The sequence below is a fragment of the Ovis canadensis genome, chromosome 5 (assembly GCF_042477335.2).
Source record: "Ovis canadensis isolate MfBH-ARS-UI-01 breed Bighorn chromosome 5, ARS-UI_OviCan_v2, whole genome shotgun sequence".
Classification (NCBI taxonomy): Eukaryota; Metazoa; Chordata; class Mammalia; order Artiodactyla; family Bovidae; genus Ovis; species Ovis canadensis.
Window position 1 is genome coordinate 20,560,872 of NC_091249.1, and position 18,228 is coordinate 20,579,099.

Genomic DNA, 18,228 nt, shown 5'->3' on the forward strand with positions numbered 1-18,228 from the left:
AGTCTATCCCCTTGCCTCCGAGCAAGAGCAGATGCAGGCTTTGCAGACGGCAGGAAGGAAGGTGTCTTGTCCCCTGAAGGTCATATATTCCCCTGACAGGCTCCTGCAGCAGATGCATTAAAGGCCGGTGGGACGACGCCTGAAGGTGGAACAAAATCCAGCCAGCTCCAAAAGAGTAAAGGTGGGTAAAGATGCAGGGAGGGTGTGAAAGAGCTCCGAGGCTCAGAGGGTGATGAGCACGGTGGGGAATTTTGTTTCTAAGTACGCTGGGTTAGCATAAAGGCTGATCTGGGATGTGTGAGGAGCTGAAGGGGATGGCAGAGGAATGAGGGGGCCGGTCCCTTCCTTCCTGTGTGGCCCCAGAGAAGAGCCACATTGCCGCCATGGTGCTCCCTTGTGGCACCAGTCCCTTGCTCACGTGGCCGTTTCCCACCAGAGCTCTGAGAGCAGGACTTTCAGAGAGGGTATGAGGCCACATCCTCCTGCCTCTCACTGTCTTGGGTTGGATCGTCTTCTAAAAGCTTTCTCCAGAGCGATACGAAAAACTTTCACGTTTTCTGATTGTAAACGTGTCATGTGTTGGTTATTTAAAAAACGGGTAATGGGAACTTCCTTAGCAGTCCAGTGGTTAAGACTGAGCCTCCAGCGCCGGGCAGGGGCAGGGGTCGGGGGATGGGGCACGAGGTTTATCACTGGTCGGGAGCTAAGATCCCACATGCCGTGTGACCAGAGAAAAGGGAATGTAGCCCAGGAGGGCAGAAGCTCATCCATGACCTACCATTCAGAGGGTCATATTGGTGTATTTGCTGTTCAGTCTTAGTCAGTGTGCCCATAAGAAGCTGGGGAAGGCTCCTCCCCAAAGTAGCACATCACCCAACTCCTCATGTGCCTGCCTCACCAGTGGTAGTGGGCAGCTCTTCTCTTGTAGAAGAGCAATTCGCAAAAAGCAAAACTTTCTTGGCCCACAAACCCTCATTCAAAATGGCAATAAACTTTGAGTCCCATAGGAGAAAACTAAATGTGTTCTTTTACGACTTAGATTTCTTGCTTTATTATTTAGATCAAGGATCAGCAAAACTTTTCTGAGCCAGTGGTAAATATTTTAGACTTTGCAGGCCAGACAGCCTCTGTTACCGAACAGTTAACTCTGCCTTTCGCAGCGTGAAAACAGCCACAGACCATGTGTACACAAATAGGCATGTCTGTGTCCTAATAAAACTTTATTAACAAACACAAGAGGTGGGCCGGATTTGGCCTGCAGGCTACAACTTGCTGATCCTATTCTAGCTGTTTGTCAGAAATTATTCTGTTCCTTGACCCAGGCACGACTGAGAAGCAGGCACACGGAGCTGGAGCCAGCCTTTTAGTCTTTTCTCATGCAGATGGGTTGAGGGCCATGTGTGAAGCTGGGAAAGCTGGCATGGTCAGAGGGGTCAAAACTGGGCCTGCCACATTTATAACCCAGGGTTCTCAGCTGGGGTTATTGCAGGGGGTGGTATGAGATGCTGGCGGGTGGAGGCCAGGGATTGACACCCTCAGAGCACCGGATGGCCCCACAAAAAAGAATGATCTGCGCCCCCCATGTCAGTAGTGCCAAGACAGAATTATAATTTAAACATAGCCATGACAATTTATAGGGACTGCTTGAGTTCCATTGTATGGCTTGATAGGAAAGTACTTTCCTTAATGGAAATGCTATACATGCAGATGACAGAACATTCAGCCAGTGGAAACAGAAAGTCACCATCTCCTGCCTGTAGTTCCCGTTCCTCACCTAGGAGGCAGCCAGCTGCTCCTGATAGACTTTTGTTTATCTAATGAGCATTTTCTAAAAATTGGAACACAAAAGGTACCAGCATCTATACTTTTTGTCACTTTACTCTTGTTTCCTCAACTGCATAGTTCCTCATTGAAGAGTTTTCTGTTTACTTGCTAACATGACTGTGTTTTACATACTATTTGCTCATTCTGCAGCCTTCTGGAAACCTTGTTTAATTGAAACCTGCAGTTCACCAAGTGCCCATTTTAGACAGTACAAGATGTAATTTCACATTTTTAAATAGAGGCTAAAAAATGAAGCTACAAGAGAAAGAGAGAACAAGAGCAGAGGGCAGAACATGTGTATTGCATGCTATTAGACTCGCGGCCTTCTCTCGTGACTCGGACAGTGAGGAATCTGCCTGCAGTGCGGGAGACCGAGGTTCGATCCCTGGGTTGGGAAGATCCCCTGGCGAAGGGAATGGCTACCCCCTCCAGTGTTGTTGTCTGGAGAATTCTCTGAGCAGAGCACCTTGTTTGTTTAGTTATACGTTTATTTTTTCTTCATTTTTGACTGCACCAGACAGCTTTCAGGATCTTGGTTCTACAACCAGGGGTCAAGCCCAGGGCCCTAGCAGTGAGAGCGTGGATTCCTCACCACTGGACTGCCAGGGAATTCCCTATTTTTATATTTTTATTGAAGGATAATTGATATACAGTGTTGTATGAGTTTCAGTTGTACAGCCCAGTGATTTAGTTGTACATATACATTTGTGTCTACTCTTTTTCCGATTCTTTTCCTTTATAGGTCTTTACAAACTATTGAGTGTAGTTCTCTGTGCTGTAGAGTAGGTCCTAGGTCTGTTTCTGTTTTGTACGTTCATATGTACACAGCATCTTTTATTTAAACTAAGCAGAAAGGCTTATTTGTGTCTTTTGGTCGTAAAGAATGCCTCTCTTTTCTAGTTCTACTTTAAAATATATTCAGGTTGGTGGGCGGGAATTTCCAAAGGTTTTTCAGCCTTCTCTACTGCTTCTTTGCAAGAAACTGAGTTTTTGGAAGCAGGTGGTATTGTAGAGAAAAGTTTCCTGCTTCCTGGCTTCCACATCTTGCTGACTCCTGGGAATTCTCCTTGGGTCCCATAGATGGCAGTGGAGTTGACAAAGGCAACCTGCAGTCTACCTTGCTGGAAGGGCATGACACTGCCTTGTCTGACCTGGATCTCTCCGCCATTCATGGTAAGTCGTTCACTGTCCTGGTCCATTCTCCCGCTGGGGATTGCAGTGCATCCCTGAGGGCTTCCAAAATCTGCTCTTCTCACCTTAGAAACACTTTTTTTTTTAAACATATAGTTGATTTGCAGTGTTGTGTAAGTTTCAGATATATAACACAGTGATTCATATATATATATATATATATATATATATATAAAGATTATGTAGATTCTTTTCTAGATTATTTTTCCTTATATGTTATTATAAAATACTGAGTATAGTTCCCTTACTGTACAGTAGGTCCTTATTGGGTATCTATTTTATATATTAATTCCAACCTCCTAATTTATCCCCCCACCTTTCCTCTTTGGTAACCGTAAGTTTGTTTTCTGTGTCAGTGGGTCTGTTTCCATTTTGTGTATAAGTTCATTTTTTTTTTAGATTCCACATTAAGTGATACCATATGATATTTGTCTTTGTCTTGACTTCGTGTAGTATGATAATCTCTAGGTCCATCCATGTTGCTGCAAATAGAATCATTTCATTCATTTTATGGCCTAATAATATCCCATTGTAGATATATACTATGTGTTATACTAGTATAGTATAGATACTAGATATATACTAAATGTTAGTCGCTTAGTCACGTCTGACTCTTTGTGACCCCGTGGACTGTAGCCCGCCAAGCTCCTCACCACGAGATTTTCCAGGCAAGAAATCTGGTTGGGTTGCCATGTCCTTCTCCAGGCGATCTTTCCAACCCAGGAATCGCACCCACGTCTCCTGCATTGCAGGCAGACTCTCTACCATCTAAGCTGCTAGGAAAGCCCCAGATATATACTACGTCTTCTTTATCCATTCATCTGTCAATGGACATTCAGTTGCTTCCGTGTCTTGGCTCTTGTAAATAGTGCTGCAGTGAACATTGGGTGGCCTGTGTCTTTTCCCTTTATGGATAACACTTTTCTTCATCTTAGATAAAAGTGTGATCCGAAAGACTCCACAATTAAAAAAACAGTCACAGAAAGCCGAGTTGTCATCCTCTTCTGCCGCGAGTGAAAAGAGCCCAGTAAGTGTCTGGAACGAGAGGGCAGCCGCCACTGCAGGTTGATTAAACCTGATTCAGCTCCTGCGTGTGCCAGGTGCCCCTCGATGCCGTGCTCCAGGAGCGAACAAGCCAGCTGTGCCTTTCAGGACAAAACCCATGACGTTCTTAGAGGATTTACAGAGTTTCATCTTCCCAAGTGCACACCTCTGGGAGCAGATACAAATTCAGGGCCATGTGAAAAACGAGATTGGGGCCTGGTTTTCTGGCGCCACACTAGGGTGGTCTACAGGCCTGGTCCCGACCATGGCAGGGAGGGTGGCTGGGCTGTGGTCTCGCCCACGGGGGATCCCCAAGTCCTGGTTCTGGTGAGTCGCCAGGTTGGTGGGTGCCCTCCAGCTGGCACTAGCCCACCCAACTGCCAGAAAGGGACCAAAGAGAACCCTCATCCTTTCACAGAGGCCCCAAAGACTAAGTGAGAAAACAGAGGCTGCCTGGTGATACAGTCAGGAAGCGGCAGGTTACTAGTTTGAAGATAGTGCATATGGGTTAGAGTTCTGCGCCTTCTCTCCCAGGGGGAGAGAACTGGATTTACACCAGTTCTTGGGGAACCAGGAGTATCTTTTTCTTCTCCTAAAGGATGTGTCACAAGCAATGGAAATGATGGAGTCCCAGACTCTCCTTCTGACCCTGCTGACCGTGAAGGTAAGGATGGAGCCTCTTTTCATGTGCGTCCCAGATGGAAGGGTGGCCGCTGTCAGCCACGGAGGCAAGGTCGCCTCTGGCCTGAACTTTTGTTTTGCATTTCCCAGATGGAGAATGGCCTGTCTGCCTTCGAAGAACAGGCAGAAAAGAACCTAGAAATATTGTGTAAAGAGAAGGAGAAACTCCAGAAAAAGGCATATGAGTTGAAGCGCAGGCTTCTCCTCTGTCAGAAGAAGAAGGAGCTGGAGGATTTCCTGGATGCACAGGTCAGGGGCGACCACGGCCTCCAAGCCTCATGTCCCAGCAGCGTCAGTCCTTTGGGGGGGTTGGAGAGAGCCTTTATTGTGAGTGTCCCTCCTCACTTGGCTTCAACTCTGTGCTCGGCCTTTGACACCACTGGGTATTTCTGTGTGGCAGTTTATCAGCGGATGTGACGGCAATGTCAGAACCAACCTGCAAATGGGCCTATCTCTTAACACACACGGGGCCCTGGCAGGCTTCTCCAGCGGTCCACTGGTTAACACTGCACCTTCCAGTGCACAGGGCACGCATTCCGTCCCTGGTTGGGAAACTAGGGTCCCACATGCCATGGGGCGTGGCCGAAAAAAAAAGTGAGACATGTTCTGGCCAGCCCAGGTGGGCCTGGGTGCTGGTGGGAGATCCAGGCTTGGTGCCGAATGGACAGGAATGTCCATGTCAAGGAAGGTCACAGTGAACCCTGGGAACCTAGGAAGGCTCGACCAGGAAATGGGGCTCCTCACTCAGTAAGTGTGTGTCCTGGGGCCACCGTAACAAAGGAGCACAGAAGGGGTGGCAGCTTCAGCAACTGACACTTATTCTCCTTCATTCTGGAGGATGTGCATCCGAGGTCAGGGTGTCAGCAGGGTGGGTTCCATCCAAGGGCCGCGAGGGAAGGAGCGTCCCAGGCTCTGTCCTTGGCTTGTCGGCGGCCAGCTTCTCCCTGTGTCTCACTGTTAGCTGGTCTTCTCCCCGTGAGCGTCAGTCTCCACATTGCCCCCTTTTCCGAGGACACCTGTCATACTGATCAGGGCCCAGCTTAATGACCCCACCTTAACTGGATTGCCTCTGTAACGTCTCCGAGTCAGGTCACTTTCTGAGGCGCTGGGAGCTGGGGTATCAACCAAGGAGTTTGTGAGAACAAGTCCAGCCCTGACACCCAGCACATGCTTGTGAGTGTTCCCTGTGGCCCCCCCCCAAGCTGAAAACGGGGTCCCTGTCCTCCTGGACCTCACAGTAGAAGAAAAAGAAAAAATAATCATGCAAAGGAATCCTTACAACCCCCAGACAGCGTGTGTGAGGAAAGAAGGCTTGGCAGGCACGACCTTGGTGGGTGGAGGCCTGTCAACTCCATGCTCTGAAGCAGGAGGGCCCAGCCTTCCTGGTCTACTATGATCCCAGTCGAGGGCTCAGCCCTGGAACGTACTGGAAGGCCAACACATGTTCCTGGTGAGGAGGCCTGGGCCACCTTGCTGCTGGCCGGCTGGGGCTCGGGGAGCCCACCACACCCTTGGAAGCTTCCCAGGGAGGCCTGGGAGGACCGGTGCTGTGTCCTTTTTATTAAGGTTTGTCCAGTCAAATGTTTTAAATGGTGCTGCAAGTTTCTTAAATGACAGTATCCACATCACTGACTCAATGGACAGGAAACTGATCAAACTCTGGGAGATAGTGGAGGGCAGAGGAGCCTGGCATGCTGTGGTCCACGGGGTTGCAAAGAGTTGGACACGGCTTAGCGACTGAACAGCAACAATCGGTTTCTTTATTTTTATTTTCTTTTACTTTTGCCCACGCTGTGCAGCCCGTGGGATCTGACACTCCCCAGCCAGGGATCGAACCCGCATCCCCCGCAGCGGAAGCACTCCAGGCGTGGAGTCTTCACCTCTGGACCCCCCAGGGGAGTCCCAGAACAGTGCTGAGTCTTTCCTGCACACGTGCCTTCTGGTGAGCTTGCAGGGAGGGGAGCGCGGGGCTTGGACTCACAGGCTCTTCCCTCCCTGCCTGCAGATTGAGATGCTGAGCCCCCTGGAGGCTGTGGCCAGCCGCTTTCGGGAACAGTACAAGACATTCGCAATGGCCCTGGACACCACACGGCATGAGCTGCCTGTGAAATCGGTCCACCTGGATGGAGACAGGCAGCTCTTCTTAGGTAAGAGCTGGGGTGGTTGCTGGGCAAGGGGCAGGACAAGCCACTGGTGCATGTTGGCATCTCCTGTGTCCTGTGTATCTTTATCCCTCTGTGTCACGTCACAGGCCTCCTTGCAAGTAGATTGTATGTCTCCCGTCAAATGGCAGAGGTTGCAGGAAGCCGGCGAGGCTGGTATTTGTTTAGGGTCGGGTCCTGAGTCAGAGCTGCATTAGGATTTGAACCCAGGTTTGTAGGATGACCCTTCAGTGATCTCCTGTCCTGAAAGGCATGCTGGGAGCCTGCCGTCTCTCAGCCTTGGGCAGATCTAGTAAGGTGCTTTGGCAGCTGGGAAACCACAGGGCCACCACCGCCTACCTTGTCCTGTCTTCTAAGCAGAGCGGAGATGGTACCTTTCCCGTAGGGCGTTCCCATCTAATACTTCACTTGAAGAAGTTGACAGGTGTGAAGAGCACCATCCAAGACCCTACGGTTCTCTCTAGAGCAAGTCTCCTTCTCAAGCAAGTTTCAGCTGCCCTAGAGTTGGCCTCCTTCCTTCCTTTCTCTCACGTTCCGTCTGTCTCCCTCCGTTCCTTCCTCGGTTACGTATAATTGAATTACACTGTTGCATTAATTTCTGCTCTACAGCAAAGTGATTGAGCCATGCGTGTGTGCTCAGTCCTGTCTGACTCTTTGTGACCCCATGGACTGTGGCCCACCAGGCTCCTCTGTCCATGGGATTCTCCAGGCAAGAGTACTGGAGTGGGCTGCCATTTCTTCCTTCAGGAGATCTTCCCCACCCAGGGACCAAACCCAGGTCTCCTGCTTTGGCAGAGAGGTTCTTTACTGCTGAGCCACCAGGGGAGCCCAGGTCACTCTACGTATATGTATATATACTGTCACTTTTATGTTCTCTTCCGTTATGGCTATGGAGAAGAAAATGGCACCCCACTCCAGTGTTCTTGCCTGGAGAATCCCAGGGACAGAGGGGCCTGGTGGGCTGCCGTCTATGGGGTCGCACAGAGTCAGACCTGACTGACAGGACTTAGCAGCCATTATGGCTAATGACAGGCTACCGCACATGCCTCCCCGTGCTGTGCAATAGGACCATGCTGTTTAACCATTCTGTGTATGCTTTGCATCTACTAATCCCAAACTTCTCACCCAGCGATCAGTGCAAAGAAATAGAGGCAAACAACAGAATGGGAAAGACTAGAGATCTCTTCAAGAAAATTAGAGATACCAAGGGAACGTTTCATGCAAAGATGGGCTCAATAAAGGACAGAAATGGTATGGACCTAACAGAAGATATTAAGAAGAGGTGGAAAAAATACACAGAAGAACTATACAGAAAAGGTCTTCATGACTGACATAACCATGATAGTGTGATCACTTACCTAGAACCAGACATCCTGGAATGCGAAGTCAGGTGGGCCTTAGCATCACTACGAACAAAGCTAGTGATGGAATTCTAGTTGAGTTATTTCAAATCCTGAAAGATGATATTGTAAAAGTGCTGCACTCAAATGCCAGCAAATTTGGAAAACTCAGCAGTGGCCACAGGACTGGAAGCGGTCAGTTTTCATTCCAATCCCAAAGAAGGGCAGTGCCAAAGAATGTTCAAACTATTGCACAATTGCACCCGTCTCACACATTAGCAAAGTAATACTCAAAATTCTCCAAGCCAGGCTGCAACAGTATGTAAACCATGAACTTGCAGATGTTCAAGCGGGATTTAGAAAAAACAGAGGAGCCAGAGATCAAATTGCCAACATCTGTCTGATCATCAAAAAAGCAAAAGAGTTCCAGAAAAACATCTACTTCTGCTTTATTGACTATGCCAGACCCTTTGACTGTGTGGATCACAACAAATTGGAAAATTCTTCAAGAGATGGGAATACCAGACCACCTGACCTGCCTCCTGAGAAATCTATACGCAGGTCAAGAAGCAACAGTTAGAACCAGACGTGGAACAACAGACTGATTCCAAGTTGGAAAAAGTGTACATCAAGGCTGTATATTATTACCCTGCTTATTTAACTTCTATGCACAGTGAAGTTAGAAGTTAAGTTGCTCAGTCGTGTCCGACTCTTTGCAACCCCATGGACTATAGCCCAGCAGGCTCCTCCGTCCATGGGATTCTCCAGGTAAGAATCCTGGAGTGGGTTGCCATTTCCTTCTCCAGGGGATCTTCCCGACCCAGGGATTGAACCCAGGTCTCCCGCATTAGAGGCAGACGCTTTAACCTCTGAGCCACCAGGGAAGCCTCATATGCACAGTACATCATGCGAAATACCAGGCTGGATGAAGCACGCGCTGTAATCAGGATTGCCAGGAGAGAGATCAGTCGCCTCCGATAGACAGGTGACGCCACCTTATGGCAGAAAGTGAAGAAGAGCTGAAAGAGGAGAGTGAAGAAGTTGGCTTGAAGGTCAACGTTCCCACCGTTACGGCACCCAGTCTCATCACTTCATGGCAAGTAGATGGGGAAACAATAGAAACAGTGAGAGACTTTATTTGGGGGGGGCTCCAAAACACTGCAAATGGTTACTGCAGCCATGAAATTAAAAGACCCTTGCTCCTTGGAAGAAAAGCTATGACCAACCTACACAGCATGTTAAAAAGCCAGAGACATTACTTTGCTGACAAAGGCCCATCTAGTTAAAGTTGTTTCTCCAGTTGTCATGTATGGATGTGAGAGTTGGGCTGTAAAGAAAGTTGAGCACTGAAGAATCGATGCTTTTGAACTGTGGTGTTGCAGAAGACTTGAGAGTCCCTTGGGCTGCAAGGAGGTCAAACCAGTCGATCCTAAAGGAAATCAGTCCTGATTATTCATTGGAAGGACTGATGCTGAAGCTGAAACTCCAATACTTTGGCCACCTAATGAGAAGAACTGACTCAATGGAAAAGACGCTGATGCTGGGAAAGACTGAAGGCGGGAGGAGAAGGAGGATGAGATGGTTGGATGGCATCAGCAACTCGATGGATGTGAGTTTGAGCAAGTTCTGGGAGTTGGTGATCGACAGGGAAGCCTGACGTGCTGTAGTCCATGGGTTCGCAAAGAGCTGGACACAACTGAGCAACTAAACTGAACTGAATCCCAAACTTAACTCCATCTCTCTCCCAGCCCGCTGCTGCTTGGTAACCACAGTCTGTTCTCTGTGTCTGTGAATCTGTTGCTCTTTTGTAGATGAGTTCATTTGTACCCATTTCTTTTTTTACTTCCCACACATAATGGGTAACATATGATACATGTCTTCGTCTGGCTGCTGCACTGAGTGTGATGACCTCTAGGTCCGTCCATGTTGCTGCAGGGCATGCCTCATTCTGTTTTTTGACTGAGCAGTATTCCATTGCATGTATGTACCACGCCATCTTTATCCACTCATCTGTTGGGGGACGGTTAGGTTGCTTCTGTGTCTTGGCTGTTGTGACTAGTGCTGCTATGAAGATAGCAGTGCGTGTATCTTTCTGAATTAATGTTTTGTCTAGATAAATGCCCAGGAGTGAAATTGCTGGTTCACACGGCATAGAGTTTGGTAGTTTCTAAGCTGAGCTCTCGTGAGCCACTTGAATGTGATTTGTTTGAAGCTGATGTAGAATCAAGCCTTTTCCAATGTGAAATAGTATATATATGACACAGGACCTTGAAAAATGAGCCTTGTCGAGCCATCATCCATGTCTAGGTTTCTAATCTGTAACTCTAATCAGTCTCCATGCCTGATAAGTTCCTTAGATAGTTGGGAGGAGTTGGGCTTGGGCACGGTTAGAGCTTCCTAGGGCTTCTGTAACGAAATAGCACAAACGGGGTGGCTGAAAACAACAGATCGTGTGCCCTCCCAGTTGAGGGGGCCACATTGGGACTGGATGCTTCTGGAATCTCGGGTGGAGAGCGTATCCCTGCCGCTCTCCTGGCTTCAGTGTTCCGGCAGGTGTTGGCTGGTGGAGCATCTCTCCCAGCTCTGCCTCTCTCTCTCTTTTTCCCAGCTGTTCCTTTTGTTTTATTCATTTTGCATTTAATTATTTATTTTCTTTTTGGCTGCACTGGGTCTTTGTGGTTTTCTCTAGTTGTCGCGAGCCGGGGGCTGCTCTCTCGCTTCTGTGTGCAGGCTTCTCTCTGACCACGGGCTGTAGGCACACGGTCCTCAGTAGTTGTGGCGTACGGCTTAATTGCCCTGAGGCAACTGGAGGTCCAGGATGGAACCCGTGTCCCTTGCGTTGGCAGGCGGTTTCCTAACCTCTGGACTGCCAGGGAAATCCCTATTGTTATTAGGTTTATTTTGGCTTTGCTTTTTGTGTTTTATTACAGTGTTGCGGCACTGTCTGTCTTCACATGGCCTTGTTTCTGAGACTCCTTGTCTAAACTCTCCCCTTCTTACAAGAGCACCAGTGGCTAGATTAGGCCCCTCTCTAATGGCCTCGTTCTAACTCATTTACATCTCTGGAGACCTCATTTCCAGTTAGGTCACGTTCACAGGTACCTGAGATTAAGACCTGAACGTGGCTTTTGGGGAGGACACAGCTGAGTCTCTCAGCAAAGAAGACGTGTGTTTATAAGAACCCTTACACGGGTCCCCAAATGTCGCAACGTACAGTTGTGATGTGTAGTGTTGGAATGTGTACCAGACTCAGAGATGCTGCTTTTGCTAGAGCAGGTGGGGACCCAGTGCTGTTGCAGGCGGCTTTCCACATGGGGCTGGGTGGGGAGGAGTGCCGAAGTGGTGGGACCGGGGACTGGAAACCGTGGGTGTGTCCTGAAGTTACTTCTCGCCCAGCTCTTCTCTGTCTTACCCATTCGTTTCTGTAGTGAGGACACCAGTATGTCCTTTCAGGTGTGTTTCCGCAACTTCCTGGACGGCAGACACACCTGACCCGCCGTCTCAGACCCCTGTGACCTCAGCAAAGGGGCCCAGAGGCGTGCCAGTGCACAAGCGCCTTCTTTCACTGCCCTTCCTTCGAGCCTTTCACGATTCTGGCATCACACGGCAGCATTCCAGCAAAAGGAGGAAAGTCTAGTTGGCCGCCCAGCTCGTGTGTCCATTGCTTGGGGCGCCTTGCAACCATGGTTGCTGCTGCTGCTGCTGCTAAGTCGCTTCAGTCGTGTCCGACTGCGACCCCATAGACGGCAGCCCACGAGGCTCCCCCGTCCCTGGGTTTCTCCAGGCAAGAACACTGCCATTTCTCTTTCCAATGCATGAAAGTGAAAAGTGAAAGTGAAGTCGCTCAGTCGTGTCCTACTCTTAGTGACCCCATGGACTGCAGCCCACCAGGCTCCTCCATGCATGGGATTTTCCATTGGCGACCCCTTTTTCCCTCCAGACGAGTTGCAGCGGGAATTGATGACCACGCGCCATCTGCTGGGAGAACTTGGCATTGGCAGCTCAGAAGACAGTGTGAAGGTCTTTGATGTGCTGAGGGAACTCAGGGATGTGATCCAGAAGAAGGACCTGGAGCTCCGAAGGTACTGCAGAAAACAGTTTAAGGAAAAGATAGCACCCCTCCCTGCCACCTCCCCTTTGGGCAGAGAGGGGCTGTTGGCAGCTGCCTGTGGAGGGTGTGCTGTGCCCTGGAGGGTGGGCAGCTCTGATATTTCCAGGGGCCAAGGGTACAGAGGTCCAGCAAGGCAGGGAGAGAGCAAGATTCTTGCAACCCAAGAAAACCCCACTGTGTGTTCTTTTTCTAAGGAATTTTTTGGTTTTGTTGTTGGATGTGGGTGGTTTTAAGGTCTATTGAATTTGTTACAACATTGCTTCTGTTTGATGTTTCCCGGTTTTTGGCACGGAGGCGAGGCGTGTGGAATCTTAGTGCCCCAACCGGGGGTTGAATCCACACCCCTTGCATTGGAGGGTGAAGTCTTAACCACTAGACCACCAGGGAAGTCCCCTGGGTGTGTTCTTGAGCAGCCAAAATAGAAAGGGGCAATCATTCCCCAGGGTAAGATAGCACATCAGGGACCCTTGGATTGGTCTTTATGTGCTTTTCAGAATAGGGGCTTTGAGAGATCTTGGAACCTCTTATTAATGTCTAAACACATGTAGAAAAGCCACAGTTGGTAACGATGGCTTTGGCGAACAGGCACCCTTGTGTAACCAGGGCCCAGGTCCATACAGCCGATGGCCAGTCCCACAGAGCTGCCTGCCTGCCCCCACCCACGGGACTTTCCTAATCATGGGGCTTTCCTCCACCTCTTCCAAAAGAGAATCTAGTTTTCTTCTCCTTTATGATGTCAAATGTACTTCCCGAGGTGCCTGAAAAGTTTGAAAGGTCCTCATGACAAATACCACCTGCTGTGGCATCACCTCCCTCTGTGTGCCTGGGGTGAAATGAGACAGGCCAAAGGATTCTAGGTCACCAGGGTCACAGGAGTAAATGGAGAACACACGAACGGGAAAGCACGCTTTATGCCGGCTTCCACACCTCTGTCTACGTCGTGTGATCCCTGGGACGGTGCCCCATTCACTGCTCTGCCTCCTGCCCTTAGGATGGTGTTGGTACTCCTTATATATTTGTCGAGTAAACGACTCTTCTCCCTCACACCTGGCCAGTCCTGTTCTAGGGGCTTTGCTGTTTGAGTTCTGCGCAGACAAATCTTACTCACCCATGCTTTCCCACAAGCCCAAGGAAAGTCACTCTGAACCTGTCTTCCCCATGTGGCAGCCTCATAGGCGCTTGGGCAAGCTGATACGGGTGGTGAAAAGATTCCATCGTCTTCTTATTGATGCAGGAGCGTCGACCAGGTTCTGGAACTTTCCGCCGAGGCAAGTAAAGAGGCAGCCTTAATCAACCAGGAGATCTGGGAAGAGGCCCAGGGCCCCGAGGCCCTCAGCCGGTGGTATTTTAATCCCAAGGAGGCCACTGGCGGGGAAGCTCAGGAAGAGGTCAGGAGCCCCTTGGGCCACGCCGAGCTGTGAGTCCACGTGCAGAGTGCATCCCCACCCCAAACAAGGACATCCTGCACCCCATGGGGAAGGAAGCATGTCCTGTGCCCCTTGTTCCGGGGGGCAGGGAACCTGCAGCGACCCCCCCAGGTTCTTAAAACTTGAGCACTTTATGCCCTTAGCCCAGCCATATAGTTATTTTTGTATGATAATCTCATTTGATAATTTAACAAATAAAACTGTTTTGTAATGGAGCCTTGGCTTTTCTGTAAGGGGCCGAAGAAGGCGCGCGTGGTCCCAGCTTTTTCTGAAAAGCTGGTCCTGAGCCTCAGAACCTCCCAGACATTGTGACCAGTTGACCCTTGAACAGTGTGGGTTTGAACTGCAGGTCACTTATACATGATCTTTTTCAGTAGTAAATACTACGTGATGATTTAGTTGCTAAGTCTTTTCTGACTGTTTTGTGACCCCATGGACTGTAGCCCACCAGGCTCCTCTGTCCATGGGATTTCCCAGGCAAGAATCCTGGAGTGGGGTGCCATTTCCTCCTCCAGGGGACCTTCTGAACCCAAGGACTGAACCCACGTCTGCTGCATTGCAGACGGGTTCTTTACCCCTGAGCCACCGGGGGGCTCAAATGCTGTGTAGCGTGAAGCAGTCCTTGGTTGGAAGAATCCACATTTCAGGACTTGTAGGTGTGGAGGCATAAATTCTGTGAAGATTTTTGATTGTGGAGCCTCTAACCCAGTGCTGTTCAAGAGTCAACTGTATTTCACTTTCAAGATGGCTTCATGTCCTTCAGTCACCAGGCGGTTCTGTTGAATAACCGACAGCGGGTTAGGAGTTGGCCCTCAAGTGGAAATTCTCCATGCAGTCCAGAGCCCTAGTGGCCGTGCTGGGGGCACACCTGCAGGGGTTTGTGGCTGCTGTCCACACTCCACTCGGGACTGGGGCGCAGGGAGTGGCTCCCGTCCACGCCGCGTGGGCCCGGGCAGTCTTCCTGGTCCCTGTGGGCCGCGCCTCTGTTGACATCTGGCACTTCCTGTCTGCAAGCCTTCTGTGGTAGGACACCAGGGAGGGGGAGCGATCCCCATGGCACTTAGTTTTGTTTATATTATTCTTAAGTTTTGATCTTTGAAAAAATATTTATCATTTTCTAAATCTGCTATTTAGCTTTTGGCTGTGTGGGCGCTCTCGTTGTGGGACGCAGGTTCAGTAGTTGCAGTACGTGGCCGTAGGTGCCCCTTGGCACGTGGGGTCTTAGTTCCCTGACCAGAGATCTAACCCGGGCCCCCTGCATTGGGAGCTCCAAGTCTTAGCCACTGGACCGCCGGGGAAGTCCCCCACGATGCTTTTAGATTAAAGAAATGTGGCCTTTTTGCCCAAGGCCTGTGTAAACAGCCTCTCTTTTGTCCCCTTTCCCCTAACCCTGTCAACACTTCCCCTCCTCGCTGGGGCCTCTGGGCCTCCATCAGTGGCGTGTGGGTTTACAGTTGCAGGTAGTGGTCCGGCTGTCCCCACAGATGTGGGAGCCGTTCCCGCAAAACCCACGATCTCCTCCCAGCAAGCTGGTTGAAACCTCTCGATTTGCATCCACACTGCCAACCCTTCCATTCTTTTATCTCCAAGTCCATTTGTAGCCCTCATTGGAGTTTCCCGTGAAGCTCCTACATCAGAGTCCCAGAAACATCTCCACATCCTGACCCATTTTCTTCCACCATTTGTGTGGGCTCAAAAATTACAGTTCAGGTTTGGCTGCTCCGTGGCACGTGGGGGACTTCGTTTCCCGACCAGGGATGGAAGCTGCGTCCCTTGCGTTGGAAGGCGGGTTCTTGGCCACTGGAGCACCAGTGGAGTCTCTCGAATGGTATACTTGACGGTAGTAAGCACGCACAGGCACACAGCCCTCCTGCAGCCTTCCCCGCCTCCACCAGCGCCAGCCCAAACTTGTAGCCCTTAGGCCAGGCCCTCCGGTGGCCCTGTGTTCAGGATATAAGTGTCTGATATCCTGCCTCATGCTTCCTTTTCCCTGTTCTTTGTCCTTTCTCTGGCAGCTTTTAGACTATTCATCTTCCCTGTACTTCCCTTCATCTTTTAGCCTCTATCAAACAATTGTGAAATTATGCCACCCACTGTCTGCAGTGGGCAGTGGTGTTCCGCATGCCTCAATTTAGCAAGGGCTGTGAAGCAACTTAACCCACATGCACCCCAGAGAGCTGCGGAATGAACGGATGGGATGTAAAACTCTGTGTCGTGTTAAGAACGAAACTGAAAACTCTTCAAAGAACAGCTATTCATTGTGGAAAGGAATCACGTGGACTGGTTCCCATGAAGTTTTAAGTGAAAATAAATCAAAATAACGTGTAGGGTGTGGAATGATTCCTGTTAAAATTTCTAAAAGGATAAACAAAAACGTGTTGAGAGAAGCCGTCCCTAGGGTGGAGTCACTTGAGGTGGGAGGAATGCTTGCTTGTGACTCTTGCTGCATCTTTGTGTTCCTTTGTCAAATACTTTCTCGTCTGCATGTATCACATTTCCACAAGAAAGTCATACAATGGAACTCAAGAAAACAGGCTCTTTCAAAAAATGTTTATTTTTACTCATTTATTTGGCCGCGCTGGGTCTCAGTTGCAGCACGTGGTATCTCTGATCTTTGTTGTAGAATGTGGGAACCTTTAGGTACAACATAGTGTTAATTGTTCAGTTGTGTCCAATTCTTTGTGACTCCTTGGACTGTAGCCCACCAGGCTCCGCTGTCCATGGGATTCTCCAGGCAGGAATACTGGAGTGGGTTGCTTCTCCAGGGGATCGTCCCAACCCAAGGATTGAATCCAGGTCTCCTGCATTGCATCATGTTGAGATCTAGTTGCCTGACCAGGAATTGAATTTGGGCTCCCTACACTGGGAACATGGAGTCTTAGTCACTGGACCACCAGGAAAGTCCCCAAACAGGCTTTCTAAATTGTCATGCTTATGTTTAAGTTACGGCGTCTCAATCTCAGCACTGTTGATGTTTGGAGCCAGATCATTTTTTGCAGAGGCCATCCTCTGTCCATGGAAGTTTTTGAGGCAAGAATACGGACACTGCTTATTTACATTATTTCTTTGTTTTGTGGGTGCTCTGATTGCAGGATTCTCCCTTCACGGAGGGATGTTGAGCAGCATCCCTGCCCTTCATTCGCCACATCCAGCAGCATTCCTCCAACCAAAGATGTGTCTGGACATTGCGCAGTGACCCCGAGGGTTGGAACCACTCTGTGTGATAAGCCCTGTGATGGGAGAGGATGCTGGTCCATTCCTTGTGCCCGCCCCCACCCTCACCCCACCAGCCACACCGTCTTTCTCTGCTTCATTCATTAACGTCATTCATTCATTGCGAAAGAAAAGACTAGAAGGCGGATCTGTGTGACTGCTCCTCTACCTTGACTGCTGAGAATGAGCACAGATACTGGAAAAAATCTAAACCAGGGTTGGCAAACTACAGTGAAAGTGAAAGTGCTAATTGCTCCGTGGTGTCCAACTCTTTGCTGCCTGGTGGACTGGAGCCCACCAGGCTCCTCTGTCCATGGGATTCCCCAGGCAAGAATACTGCAGTGGGTTGCCATTTCCTCCACCAGGGGATCTTCCTGACTCAGGGATCCAACCTGGGTCTTCTGCCTCGCAGGCAGATTCTTTACCATCGGAGGCATCAGGCAAACTTAGGCTTCAGGCCAAATCTGAAGCTTCTCCCAGGACTGCACGTAAAGTTTTACTGAAAAGCAGTCACTCCCTTTTTGTACAAATGGTCTGTGTTTGCTCTCACTCTCTGATGGCAAAGTTGTCTTTGTGATGAAGACCTTTAGGTCTGCAAAGCCTAAAGTACTTTCCATCTGATGTAGTAAAAGTTTGCTGACCCTGATCTAAACAGTAAAGTAGGAAATCTAAGTTATAAAAGAATGTAGTCAGTTTTTTTTTTTTTCCTATGGGACTCAAAGCTGTCACCATTTTTGAATGAAAGTTTATGGGCCAAGAAATAGAGTTGCTTTTTGTGAATTGCTCCCATGCAAAAGAAGAGCTTCCCACTAGCGCTGGAGAGGCAGGCATGCAAGAGGTTGGACAAAGTGCTGTGCTGGGGAGGGCCTTCCCAGATTCCTTAGAGAATGAGCATATTGACTAGAACTGAACATCAAATATCCCAACACTGATGGTCCGAGTGACAGGCCATGAGAAAGCTTCTGCCCTCTTGGTCTACATTTTCCTTTTCTTTTGTAATGAGCACAAGTCGGGTGTACAACCAGAAAAACTGGTTTCATATCAGTTTGTTGACAGCTTATAGAAGGAGGGGTTAGGATAAATTGTCACAGCAAGTTGGAGGCAAGAAGATACAACCCAAGGTGGTGCTCAAATTCTCTCTGAGAATCCTGCAATCAGAGCACCCACAAAACAAAGAAATAATGCAAATAAGCAGTGTCCATATTCTTGCCTCAAAAACTTCCATGGACAGAGAA

The 18,228-nt window shown here is 49.3% G+C and overlaps 1 protein-coding gene across 1 annotated transcript in view; it reads left to right on the forward strand.

Moving 5' to 3' along the window:
• Positions 1-13,995, forward strand: part of HAUS8 (HAUS augmin like complex subunit 8) — a 30,700-nt gene extending 16,705 nt beyond the window's left edge. The window contains exons 4-11 of the mRNA XM_069589145.1: positions 100-181; positions 2,905-2,997; positions 3,951-4,042; positions 4,658-4,723; positions 4,831-4,989; positions 6,746-6,887; positions 12,183-12,324; positions 13,588-13,995. Of these exons, the coding sequence (XP_069445246.1) occupies positions 100-181; positions 2,905-2,997; positions 3,951-4,042; positions 4,658-4,723; positions 4,831-4,989; positions 6,746-6,887; positions 12,183-12,324; positions 13,588-13,774 (963 nt within the window). The 3' untranslated portion in view covers positions 13,775-13,995. The remainder of the gene's footprint in view (positions 1-99; positions 182-2,904; positions 2,998-3,950; positions 4,043-4,657; positions 4,724-4,830; positions 4,990-6,745; positions 6,888-12,182; positions 12,325-13,587) is intronic.
• The last annotated feature ends 4,233 nt before the right edge of the window (positions 13,996-18,228 follow it).